The sequence below is a fragment of the Garra rufa genome, chromosome 23, assembly GCF_049309525.1.
Source record: "Garra rufa chromosome 23, GarRuf1.0, whole genome shotgun sequence".
NCBI classification, from domain to species: Eukaryota; Metazoa; Chordata; class Actinopteri; order Cypriniformes; family Cyprinidae; genus Garra; species Garra rufa.
The window spans coordinates 32,860,079-32,872,445 of record NC_133383.1 but is presented as its reverse complement, the minus strand read 5'-3'; the positions used below and the strand labels follow the sequence as shown (position 1 = coordinate 32,872,445).

The 12,367-nt window shown below is 32.7% G+C and overlaps 1 protein-coding gene across 1 annotated transcript; it reads left to right on the top strand.

Moving 5' to 3' along the window:
- Nucleotides 1-1,649: 1,649 nt before the first annotated feature.
- Nucleotides 1,650-11,812, top strand: fut10 (fucosyltransferase 10). The gene is made up of 4 exons (XM_073829602.1): nt 1,650-1,880; nt 3,993-4,242; nt 6,376-7,211; nt 11,282-11,812. The coding sequence occupies exons 1-4, from the start codon at nt 1,773-1,775 to the stop codon at nt 11,498-11,500; spliced, it is 1,413 nt and encodes a 470-aa protein (XP_073685703.1). The 5' UTR covers nt 1,650-1,772; the 3' UTR covers nt 11,501-11,812.
- Nucleotides 11,813-12,367: the final 555 nt, after the last annotated feature.

The following is a 12,367-nucleotide window of genomic DNA, read 5'->3' as shown; positions in this document are numbered from 1 at the left end:
ATGTATTTTTGGCTATTGCAACATATATACCCCAGCGACTTAAGATTGGTTTTGCGGTCCAGGGTCACATATATATTCTAACTGCTTGTTTTCTTTAAAAAAAGCCTCTAACACTAGCTTCATCTATTCTTTCTCTATTCTTTCTCTATTCTATCTATTTATTTCTTTTAATGTATTATATAAATAAAAAGAATAAACCCTTGCTATGTGTACTGCATTAGGCTAACTGAGACTTGTCATAGCACTTGCATATCATTGCTCCTGTGTTGATTTTGATTGGTTTCAGTCTTCTTATTTGTCGCTTTGGAATAAAGCATCTGCTAAATAACTAAATGTAAACATAATTATAAATAATGTTCATATATTTTGAGGGGTTACTGTACACCACTGCTTCAGGTCCCATGCATCTTCAAGAGGACATCAGGAACTTCCATTAATAAATAAACCATTTTATGAAAAAAATGCATTCATTATACATCTTACTTACAATTGTTGAGCATTTGCCAGGTCTTATTCACCAGACACTCAGAGAATGTTGCAAAACAAATAGCAAAAACGTTTCTATTTTGAGAGAAGAGTCTGTTATTAAAAAGGATAAAAATACTGAGAATAAAAAAAATATAGAAAGAAAAGAAAAGAAAAGAAAAAAAATGAAAGAAAGAAAAAGAAAGAACAATAGAAAGAAAAGAAAAGCGAGAAAGAAAGCAAGCAAGAAAGAAAAGCAAAGAAAGAAAGGAAAAGAAAAGAAAAACGAAAGCAAGAAAGAAAAAAGTAAGAAAATTTTGAAAAAAGAAGAAAAGAAAAAAGAAAATAGAAAAGAAGAAAAAGCTGATCAAGCATGAAAGAAAGAAAAGAAAGAAATAAGGAAAAAAGCAAGAAAGAAAGAAAAAAAAAGAAAAGAAAAACAAGAAAGAAAAAAGCAAGAAAAAAATGAAAGAAAGAAAAAGAAAGAACAATAGAAAGAAAAGCGAGAAAGAAAGCAAGCAAGAAAGAAAAGCAAAGAAAGAAAGGAAAAGAAAAACGAAAGCAAGAAAGAAAAAAGTAAGAAAAAATTGAAAAAAGAAGAAAAGAAAAGAGAAAAGAAGAAAAAGCTGATCAAGCATGAAAGAAAGAAAAGAAAGAAATAAGGAAAAAAGCAAGAAAGAAAGAAAAGAAAGAAAGAAAAAAGAAAAGAAAAAACAAGAAAGAAAAAAGAAAAGAAAGCAAGAAAGAAAGAAAGAAAAGAAAGAAATAAAAAAGCAAGAAAGAAAAGAAATGAAAAGAAAGAAAGAAAAAAGCAAGAAAGAAAAGAAAAGAAGAGAAAGAAAAGAAAGCAAGAAAAAATAAAATAAAAGCAAGAAAGTAAGCAAGAAAGAAAAGAAAAGAAGAAAGAAAAATGAAAGCAAGCAAGAAAGAAAAGAAAGCAAGAAACAAAAAATAAGAAAAAGAAAAGATAAAGAAAAGAAATAAAATAAAATAAAATAAAGGAAAGCAAGAAACAAAAAATAAGAAAAAGAAAAGAAAAGAACAGAAAAAAGAAACAAAACGTAAACTTTTTCACAGCGCTCAGCTCACAGAATGTGAGGAATACCCGTAACTTCCCTTCAGAGGAGGAAATGTCAGTAGTTTAAAAGGACGCGCAACGGAAGTGACGCTGAAACTACGGAAAAACGCGCTTCGGACAGCCGCTATGGGATCAATATATTTACAGGAATAAACATGCATTACAGATCGCAAATATGCCAGAAGACATAGCATTAAAATAAATATTTTGGTAGTGTTATCGTTTTGTAATGGTACGCTCGCGGACAGAGTTTGTCATGTGGCCAGTCTCTGTTAAAAAACTTTGTGCTTTTTGTTTCTGCGCGTCTGCGTTTGTGTTTTTAATCATGACATTTCAGGTAACGTTAAAATAGTAACTCTATCCTTAAACGAAACCCCAGAGAGTCAGCATTTGCTTACTTAAACCTTAAATGTTCCATGTTGTTTACTAATAAGTAGAGCTTATAGTATGTGTGTATTAATAACTTATCAAGAGTCTCACATAGGCAGCATGTTGGTTTGATAACAGTAGCATGTTTAGGCATGAACGCGACTCATGCTGAATGAAAAGCTACTTTTAAAGGTCTAAATGTCATGCTACCTACTCGAAGTGCGCCAGAAATGCTGTCTAGGTAGGCAGCTCTCTGTGGTTTAAAACACGGCCATACAGTGCTCACTCGAGCGATTTCAAAATGCTCCCTAACCAGCGCACGATAGGATAAATATAGCAGAAATTAATCATAAGTGTGAAATATGCTGGTTTTTAAAGTTGTTTTTGTTTGCAGATGCCACGCTATGTGTCCACCGGCCTTTGGGATCTGATCAGTCTCTCACTAACATTTGGATAAATCTCTGTCCTTTCCTCATCCTTGGTATCTCCTTTTACTAAAATCTCCCTTTCCATCCTGCAACCTGACATATGAAAGAACAATTGGCTTTTGGTTTTTAATAGATGCATTTCTCCACTTCTCTAACAATTAAACATTACATCATTTTTTTTAAAGAGTTCACTCGTATGTTTCCCCTTACAAAAAATAAGTTTATACAAGTGTGCAAGTAGTATACTTCTTTAAAACTAAAAAAAAAAGATGACACTGCAAAAAGTACACTGCAAAAAATGCTTTTCTTAGATTTTTTTTGTCTCGTTTCCAGCCAAAATATCTAAAAATTCTTAAATCAAGAAGGATTTTCTAGACGAGTAAAAATTATTGTCTTGTTTTCAGAAAAAACAAGTCAAAATTAAGTGAGTTTTTCCTCAGATAAAGCTAAATAATCTGCCAATGGGGTAAGAAAATAAAAAATTATTTCACAAGGGAAAACAAGATTATTTTTCTTACCCCATTGGCAGATTATTTATTTAAAACTCTTGTTTTTTCTGAAAACAAGACAATAATTTTTCCTTGTCTACAAAATCCTTCTTGATTTAAGAATTTTTTTATATTTTGGCTGGAAACAAGACAAAAAAAGTAAGAAAGTAAGAAAAGCTTTTTTTGCAGTGTATATTTACAGTCCACTTTTTATGTACTTCTCAGAAATGTGTTTTATGTAATTCTCAGAAATATACTTAAAATGACCTGTAAGTATACTTAGAAAAAGTCTAAATATCTATAAGCTATACTTGTGCTCCATAAATACTTTCATTATTATATGGTAGGAGCACTATTACACAAATTCTGCATAGAATATTCAAAAAACAAGTGAAGAAGAAACCGAAAAACAACAAATTCTTAACCTGATCCTCAGACATAAAACAGTTCAAAACTGTGTAACTTTATGAAATAAAATGTTGACCAATAAGAGATAATAATGATTGTTAAGCTTTGGGGTGTTGATCGAATCATCTACGTTTGATTATCATTCTGAATCCAATTCATAGTCTTTTTATCAGCTTTTTGTTTATTTATTATTATTTTTTATTTATTAAACTTTCATGTGTTGCTGAAAAAGAATGCAGAATAAGCTAGAATAAAATGTTTTTTAATGTTTTTTATGTTCAGACATATAACAAAATATATACAAATTAATACCTAAATAGGGACATAGTAGTACTTTAACTACTAAACTAGTACATTACTGAGACTATACAGCAAAGTGTACTAAAATGCTACAAGTTTTTAATTAGTAAACTATCAGAACTAAGTTCACTTTTAGTAGTTGCAGTACAAACTAAAAACATAGAGGTAAACTAGTTGTGTACTCTACTGTTATACTTAAACTATACTTTTATATACTAGAAAGTGGGCCAATTTCGTTCAAAGGAGTATACTACTAGTACACTGATATTTGTATACTTACTATATAAAGTTATACTTTAAAATATACTTAATAAAACTTGAAGTATACTTCTTTTTGGTAAGGGTCTGCAGAGAGAGTATTATATGCTTGTCTTGACCAAACCTTCCTCAGTAAACCCATCCTCCATGTCTGCAGTATCAGCTGTCATGTATTCACTGGCTGTTCTCTCTTTGCAGGTTATTGAACAACTAGGGAAGTTTGAGCAGAATGCACTCAGACAGCAGTTAACACAGATCCAGGTTGTTGATGAGCTCAGGGTCCAGGTGATTCCTCACGGCTCAGAGCTCCAGTTCCCTGTCATCGTGTGGTGGTCTCCTCTGACTGGAGAACTGGGACGTCTCGGAGAATGCGGCCATAACAGATGCTTCTTCACTGTTAACAAGTCTTATCATTCCCATCCACAGACAAAAGCTTTTCTTTTTTATGGTGAGTCAAATTGTTCCATGCACACATTAATTTTATATTTGCATTTAAATGATTAAAATTCAATATTGAATTTTTATACAGTTTTGTCTGCATAAATAAAAATTTAAAGAAAATACTACAAACTAATATCAGTTTTAAATGCTACAAATGTATTTAGCCATCAAAACAATGTAATGGACAGACAGTGTTGGGTGGATTGCTTACAAATTGTAATCTGTTACTGATTCCAAATTAGATGGGAAAATTTTTAGTTAGTAACATAATCCATTACATTGCACATTTTTGATATAATATAATTGCATTGTTAAATGTGGTTGTTTTAACCAAGATTATTTTTTTCAACTACATTTAAGTTCCCAGTTCCTGCAGTTTTGCAAATTCCCGGTTTATTCCAATTAATTCCTGTTAATTTCTATTTATTCCTGTTAATTCCCATATATTTCCGTTAGTTCCCATGGAAATTTTGCAGTCTTGAAAATTCCCGGAATTTTGCAACCCTACTTGAAACCACACAACTATAGGATTAAACAACAATGGAATATTAAGGGGAGATACTGCAGGCAAAAACACAGTTTTTTCATGCACCTATCAAGTTTTTGGCCTTTTTGGTTTTTCATAAAGTGTTTTTATTAAACTAGTGGAAAGAAAACATCCAAAAAATGCTGTTAAGTGTTTCTTTTATAGCACTTTAGTCTATTTGTGTCAATAGATTTCAATTACAAGGCATATTTTTAAATGCCGTTTTTTCTCCTGCACTGAGCCATAAATCTCCACTTCAGTAGTACTTACACACGTCAAACTTAACATTTTTATTCCTGTCTATATCCTGAAGGATTTTACAGAGGGATTTTTTTCATATATGATTTGCTTGATTTTATATAACATTTTATTCCGTAAAATTCCCTATAGTGTTTCCTGCCTGTTCTAAGTTTTTTCTGAATTATGGCGTGACAAAATGAGATACCCAAAATCCCCTCTATAAAATCTTTTGACTCTAATATGTCAAAAAAAAAAATTAAACAAGAATTTTGAAACTGACTTCATCCAGTGTTTAAATTTTTGTACTAGTAATGTATGCAAATTAGTGCATATTTCATTAAATAATGCCTCATTTGCATATTTAAACCTAACATTTTAGAAAACTTGTCGTAAAAAAATGTTTGCAATTATTAATGTAATCAATCAACTGGGTAAGTAAGCTGATAACTATTAGTTCATTTTTTTTTACCCTATTCACCTGCAGTGTCTCGCCTTAATATCAAAATATTATATAAAATGACTAATCAATGAATGATTGATTCTATAATTATTTATTAACTATTTATTAAATTGCATTTTTTCCCCAATGTCATTTAGATATATGCTACAAATAATGTTGAGCCTTAAAAGTTACTTTTAAAAGTAATGCATTACAATATTGAGTTACTTCCTAAAAAAGTAACAAGTTACTTAGTTACTTTTTATGAAAAGTAATGTGTTACGTTACTTTTGTGTTACTTTTTAAATCTGGGCAGGGTTTACTTGCTTGTTTTTAATATAAAAAGTTCTATTTTTGGCAAATGTAAAAGCCTTTTTACACCAAAATCCTCAGGCTTAGAGAAAAGTAAATTTGACGTCTGTACAGTAGACCGCAGAAGAAAAAATGTCAACTCTTCAGCAAATAAAAAAAGGAAACAAATGTTAGATTATCTTGAATAATTTTTGCTCATTAGTATGGATGAATTGGATCATCGAAGGTCGGCAGCAAAGACATCGGTTAATAAAATGGGATGAAATACATAAAGGATATTTGTATTATTGAACATATTTAATTATTGCAGGTTTGCATTAAATTTCAGTGTTTTGATTCATTTTGAGGAATACTGTATCTGTTATTTTAGTGAGTGAGATGAATTAATGCATGTTCACATTTAGTCTAGAACTAAAGTAACATCTTACTCATGATTTCTCTCAACATGGGGACAGGAGAGCTTTTAATCAATAAATGGGGGGAAAAGTAACTGTTGTTACGTATTTGAAAAGTAACTCAGATATTTTCTTGTCAATTAAAAAGTAATGCGTTACTTTACTAGTTACTTGGAAAAAGTAATATTATTACGTAACACTGCTGATGAACACTTCCTTTTTTCCTAGGTACTGATTTCAGCATTGAAAGTCTTCCTCTTCCGCGTCATGAGCAGCACCAGTGGGCGTTGTTTCACGAGGAGTCGCCTAAGAATAACTACAAGCTTTTTCATGAGCCGCTCATTACCCTGTTCAACCACACGGCAACCTTCAGCCGCCGCTCTCATCTGCCCCTCACCACGCAGCACCTGGAGCGCCTCAGCGCCCTCACCGCACAAACACACCTGCTCCCTTTGTCCTACAAAAACCAGCTGAGGAAAACTCTGGCACCTGTGGTGTACGTCCAGTCGGACTGCGACCCGCCGTCTGACAGAGATGTTTACATTCAAGAGCTGATGCAGCACATTCAAGTGGACTCATACGGACAGTGTCTTCATAATAAAGACCTGCCTCCCCATCTCAGAGACTCTACTGCAATGGACGATCACGATTTCTACAAGATCCTCTCCCAGTACAAATTCATCCTGGCCTTTGAGAACGCCGTCTGTGACGACTATATCACCGAGAAACTGTGGAGGCCGCTCAAATTAGGCGTTGTGCCAGTGTACTACGGAGCTCCTAACGTACACATGTGGTTGCCAGATAACAGGAGCGCAGTCGTGGTCAATCCCAATGAGCCGCCGAAGAAGCTCGCTCAGTATTTAAAGAGGTTGGACAAGAATGATGGAGAATATTTGAAATATCTGGAGTGGAAGCACAAGCGGGAAATATCTAATCTGAATCTGGTGACGAAACTGAAAGAACGTCCGTGGGGTGTTCAGGATATTGGTCAAGATAACTTTATTGATGCCTTTGAGTGCATGGTGTGCAACAGGGTCTGGGAGAACATCCACCAGCGTGAAAAGGTAATTTTACTAGACTTACCATTCTCTAATCATGTGATAATCAAAACCTTTTGCTATTATTTTCCCTCAATGAACTCCTGTTTGTTTAGATACTGAATATGATTAAGGGATCTACACTGCAAAAAAGGTTAATCTTACTTAGTATTTTATCTTGTTTCTAGTCAGAATATTTAAAAATTCTTAAATTAAGATGCATTTACTAGATAAGCAACATGACATAAAATAATTAACCCGTTTAATCATGAAATGAAAATATCCAAATCATTTGTAATTAGTAACCGTTAGAAATAATCAGTAATTATTTTTGGAAAAGTGTGTAAAAAATTGTGTTTTATAGTCGGGTGGGATAATGTGTATACTGAATTAACATATTTCTGCAGTCATACAATTGGTTACATATCTTATCCCAGCTATTTTAAACTGTTTGATCACATTTTAGGGTTACTATTATGCATAAAAATCCCTTATACAACATTGAAAGGAATACTGAGATAAAAGACAAAAAAATATAATCATGAACGTATTTCAAAATTGTTACTTTATTGTAACATACATACAGTCGTGGCCAAAAGTTTTGAGAATGACACAAATATTAGTTTTCACACAGTTTGCTGCTAAACTTGTTTTAGATCTTTGTTTCAGTTGTTTCTGTGATGTACTGAAATATAATTACAAGCACTTCGTACGTTTCAAAGGCTTTTATGGACAATTACATGACATTTATGCAAAGAGTCAGTATTTGCAGTGTTGGCCCTTCTTTTTCAGGACCTCTGCAATTCGACTGGGCATGCTCTCAATCAACTTCTGGGCCAAATCCTGACTGATAGCAACCCATTCTTTCATAATCACTTCTTGGAGTTTGTCAGAATTAGTGGGTTTTTGTTTGTCCACCCGCCTCTTGAGGATTGACCACAAGTTCTCAATGGGATTAAGATCTGGGGAGTTTCCAGGCCATGGACCCAAAATCTCAACGTTTTGGTCCCCGAGCCACTTAGTTATCACTTTTGTTGCTGTTGGAGGGTGTTTTGGTACCATTCTTTATTCATGGCTGTGTTTTTGGGCAAAATTGTGAGTGAGCCCACTCCCTTGGATGAGAAGCAACCCCACACATGAATGGTCTCAGGATGCTTTACTGTTGGCATGACACAGGACTGATGCTAGCGCTCACCTTTTCTTCTCCGGATGCCCCAAACAATCGGAAAGAGGCTTCATCGGAGAATGATCTCAGCTGGTCCTTTAATGACAGCAATGAAATGCAGTGGAAAGTTTTTTTTTCGGGATTAAGGTCATTTTCATGGCAAAGAAGGACTATGCAATTCATCTGATCACTCTTCATAACATTCTGGAGTATATGCAAATTGCTATTATAAAAACTTAAGCAGCAACTTTTCCAATTTCCAATATTTATGTAATTCTCAAAACTTTTGGCCACGACTGTATATCATCAAATAGTTATATTAGTGCTACCAGTATTGCAACATATATATTATAACTTATTTGTAACATTTGAACTTTTGATTTAATGCAATATTTTGTCAATGCAACATTTTAGTGCAATCTTCACTAACAACTGCATTGGATTTATATTGTATACCTAAGTTCACTGTCATCCCACCGGTCACAATTGTGACTATCAACATGTTTACTCATCCTATGACAACACTCAACAAAACTGAATATATGTTTATATAATACTAGACACCTTAGAGATCATGTGTACCAAAAATCATTGTCATATCTTTATGTTAACATACTTTACTAGCCTTATGTTTTGGAGCTTTTATGCAACCATCATTGTCTCATGGTGCAAACAGGAAATAAACTGTGACAATTTGCACTAACCATGTAAACCTGCACATATTTAATGAAGACCCTTTATTTTTTCCATATTTGCATGATGTGCACTGAAACCTCAGTCAGTAAAGTGTTTTAGCTTTCAAAATGAAAACCTTCTTTACAGTCACAATTGACCATATGCACGGATTACTTCCTTGTTTAGTCAAGCCAGCTCAGTCATTTCCGGTTAACTGTACTGTGCCGTAATAGGAGTGTACTTTGCTCGTTTCTCTACATAATCCATTCACAATCGAAGAAAAGTTTTGTTTGTCTAAAAGGACCAAACGTCCATGTATACCGTTTCAAGAATGACAAACGCTAGTTTATAAAAAATGAGTAAGTCATTGCTATGATTGACAGTAATAACTGGACAAAACATCTGACAAACTGATGTCAGAAAAAGAGCTGTGCATTAAATAATTCATACTAAATTTTAGAGTAACAAAACTACAGCAGTAACAAGTTTGTGTTGGTTAAATATAGGCTATTTATTAGCTTTTAAAGTTCAAGATAAAGCTTAAAAGATGTAGTTATTAAATTATATAAAATATTTCTAATTCATATTGAGTGCATTATATATATCAATAATTAACTTATTTATTTTGTAGTGAAATATATATACGTATTGAAATAATTCACCCTTACAGGCTGTTTGTGTCTGAGCTTATATTTTAATGACTTTCTGCACTTGTTATACTATATACTTGAGTGCGGTAAAAGTACTACAATTTATTATGCTAGTAATTTTATAATAAATCGAAAAGCAAGACGTCTTTAAAAAACTAGGGTGTTGAAAAAGCAGCTGCAGCCAATGATTGATCCTCTGCTGCCATCTTGTGGTTATATGGGTAATTTCATGTCATTTTCATAAAAAGACGTCGTTTTCTGTGAAAAGACATTTTTTCCTTGTCGTCTTTATGAATGAAATATGAATCTTTGATGTGAATTTTATTGCACAGCTGTAGAGTTGAAAAATATAAAGGCTTTGAAATATTACAAGATTTTAAAAAAGTGTTCATGACTATGAAGGCAAGTTACTGGTTATCAAGAATTCAATTAAGATGTCCTTGAAGAGAAGTATCGCTAACTAGCTAACGTTAGCCTAAACATGTTATGACAGTGTTTAGCTGTCAGCATTTAAATGTTCAACTATGCAGATACGGAGAGTACGGGATTGCCAGGCTGCGCATTTAAATTATATGTTGTTAAATAACATGAAACTGAATGTTAATGCCACTATGTTGCAATTATTATTTTTCTCAGTTTCTGATAAGAACAAAGCAGGAGTCTTAAGAGTGTCCACCTATATATAGCACATATAAAATGAGCTTCAGCAGAAGTTTACCAGCTGCTTATGATTATGCAGAAATTCTAAAGAACGCTCCATGCATAAGGTCAATTGTGATCGGTGGGATTAAATGGGTTAATCTTTTTTTTAAACAAAATGCAGTTAATTGAGTTTTCCCCCCCTGGAAACAAGTAAAATTATCTGCCAGTGGGGTAAGTAAAATATTCTTAAATCAAGAGTATTTGACTTACCCCACTAGCAGATAATTATTAATTATTAATAATTATTTAAATTTTAAGCAAAGTGCACTTAATTTTGTTTTTCTTCTGGAAACAAGACTAAATATTTTATGTAATTTTGCTTATCTAGTAAATGCATCTTCATTTAAGATGTTTTAGATACCAGAAACAAGACAAAAATGGTCATGCAGAATAACGCTGCAAAAAATGTTTTTCTTACTTAGATTTTTTGTCTTGTTTCAAGCCAAAATATCTAAAAATTCTTAAATCTAAAAGGATTTTCTAGACAAGTAAAAATTATTGTCTTGTTTTAAGAAAAAAAGAAGTTGAAATTTTGAAACAAGCTAAATAATTTGCCAATAGGGTAAGCAAAATAATCTAGTAGTCTGTTTGAAATAAGATTATTTTGCTTACCCCATTGGCAGATTATTTAGCTTGTTCTTAGCAAAAACTCACTTAATTTTGACTTTTAAGACATTAATTTATACTTGTCTAGAAAATCCTTCTTGATTGAAGAATTTTTTGATATTTTGGCTGGAAACAAGACTAAGTAAGTATTTTTTTGCAGTGAAAGCATCAGTATGCACTTTATAAGGACTAGTGAAACAGCTGAAATACATGCTAGTAAGCATCTAGAGAATAGTGTTCCCTAATCTAAAGTGTTACTCCTTTTGTTTACTGGTTTTCTTTCATTTGGTCTGTGACAGAAAGTGCCGCCCAAAGTCTGGCGAGCTGAAGAAAGCCACCTCACATGCCCACCTCCGAAACTGTTTGACTTTGCCGTGAGGCCCAGCTCATCTCTTCGGCACATATGGAGAGCCAGTTTTGAGCAGTCCAAAAAAGAAGCCAGAGCACTGGGACTGATGCTTCGCAGGAACAAGAACTTCACGGTCACGCAGTTCTGGAGAGAAGTGTTTACTGACTGAAGGAAACAGATAACTGAAATGCAGTTATGATGTCTGTGTGGATGGTAAACCTGTGATGGAAAAACAAGATGATGTGTAATTCATAGGGTTATTTTCATGTTATATGGAAAGATATGTCATACACCGCATTATATTTAACATACATAATCTTTATATGGATGTGACATTTTCTTTTTTAACAGTCGAAGCAATGCTCAGGATATGCATTAACCATGTATTTTTTTTATCATGTACACCACCAGTCAAAAGTTTAGACACACTTGACTTTTTTTTTATTTTATTAAAAAAAAAACAATAAAATATATTACTGTACTCCTGATCCTTTCTAATATTAAACACACTCAAATGCACTTTTGGCACTTTATGGTTTTGATTTTTTTGCCATTTAGTAAATTGTTACTTATTGTTAATAAAAAAGTAGGATTTGATAAAAAAAAAAATCATTACCTGTTCATACACTGCAAAAAATGCTTTTCTTAATTAGATTTTTTTTGTCTTCTTTTCAACCAAAATATATATAAAAAAAATTCTAGACAAGTAAAAAATTGTCTTGTTTTCAGAAAAAAACTAAGTGAGTTTTTGCAAATAATCTGCCAATGTTGTAAGCAAAAAATCTTATTTCAAACAGAAAACAAGATTATTTTTCTCACCCCATTGGCAGATTACTTGGCTTGTTTCAAGCAAAAATGCACTTAATTTTTACTCATCTAGAAAATCCTTCTTGGTGTAAGCATTTTTAGATATTTTGGCTGAAAACTAGACAACAAAAATCTAATAAGAAAAGCATTTTTTGTGTAAAAGGCAGTCACAAGATTGATGTAAAACTCTGTAATAAAAACATGAAAGATTTGTTTTCTTGCAAACTGT

Coding starts and splice junctions, on each gene's coding strand:
- fut10 (XM_073829602.1), top strand. CDS start 1,773: ATGGTACGCTCGCGGACAGAGTTTGTCATGTGGCCAGTCTCTGTTAAA. Junction 1,881..3,992: donor TTTTAATCATGACATTTCAG/GTAACGTTAAAA, acceptor CTCTCTTTGCAG/GTTATTGAACAACTAGGGAA. Junction 4,243..6,375: donor AAAAGCTTTTCTTTTTTATG/GTGAGTCAAATT, acceptor CTTTTTTCCTAG/GTACTGATTTCAGCATTGAA.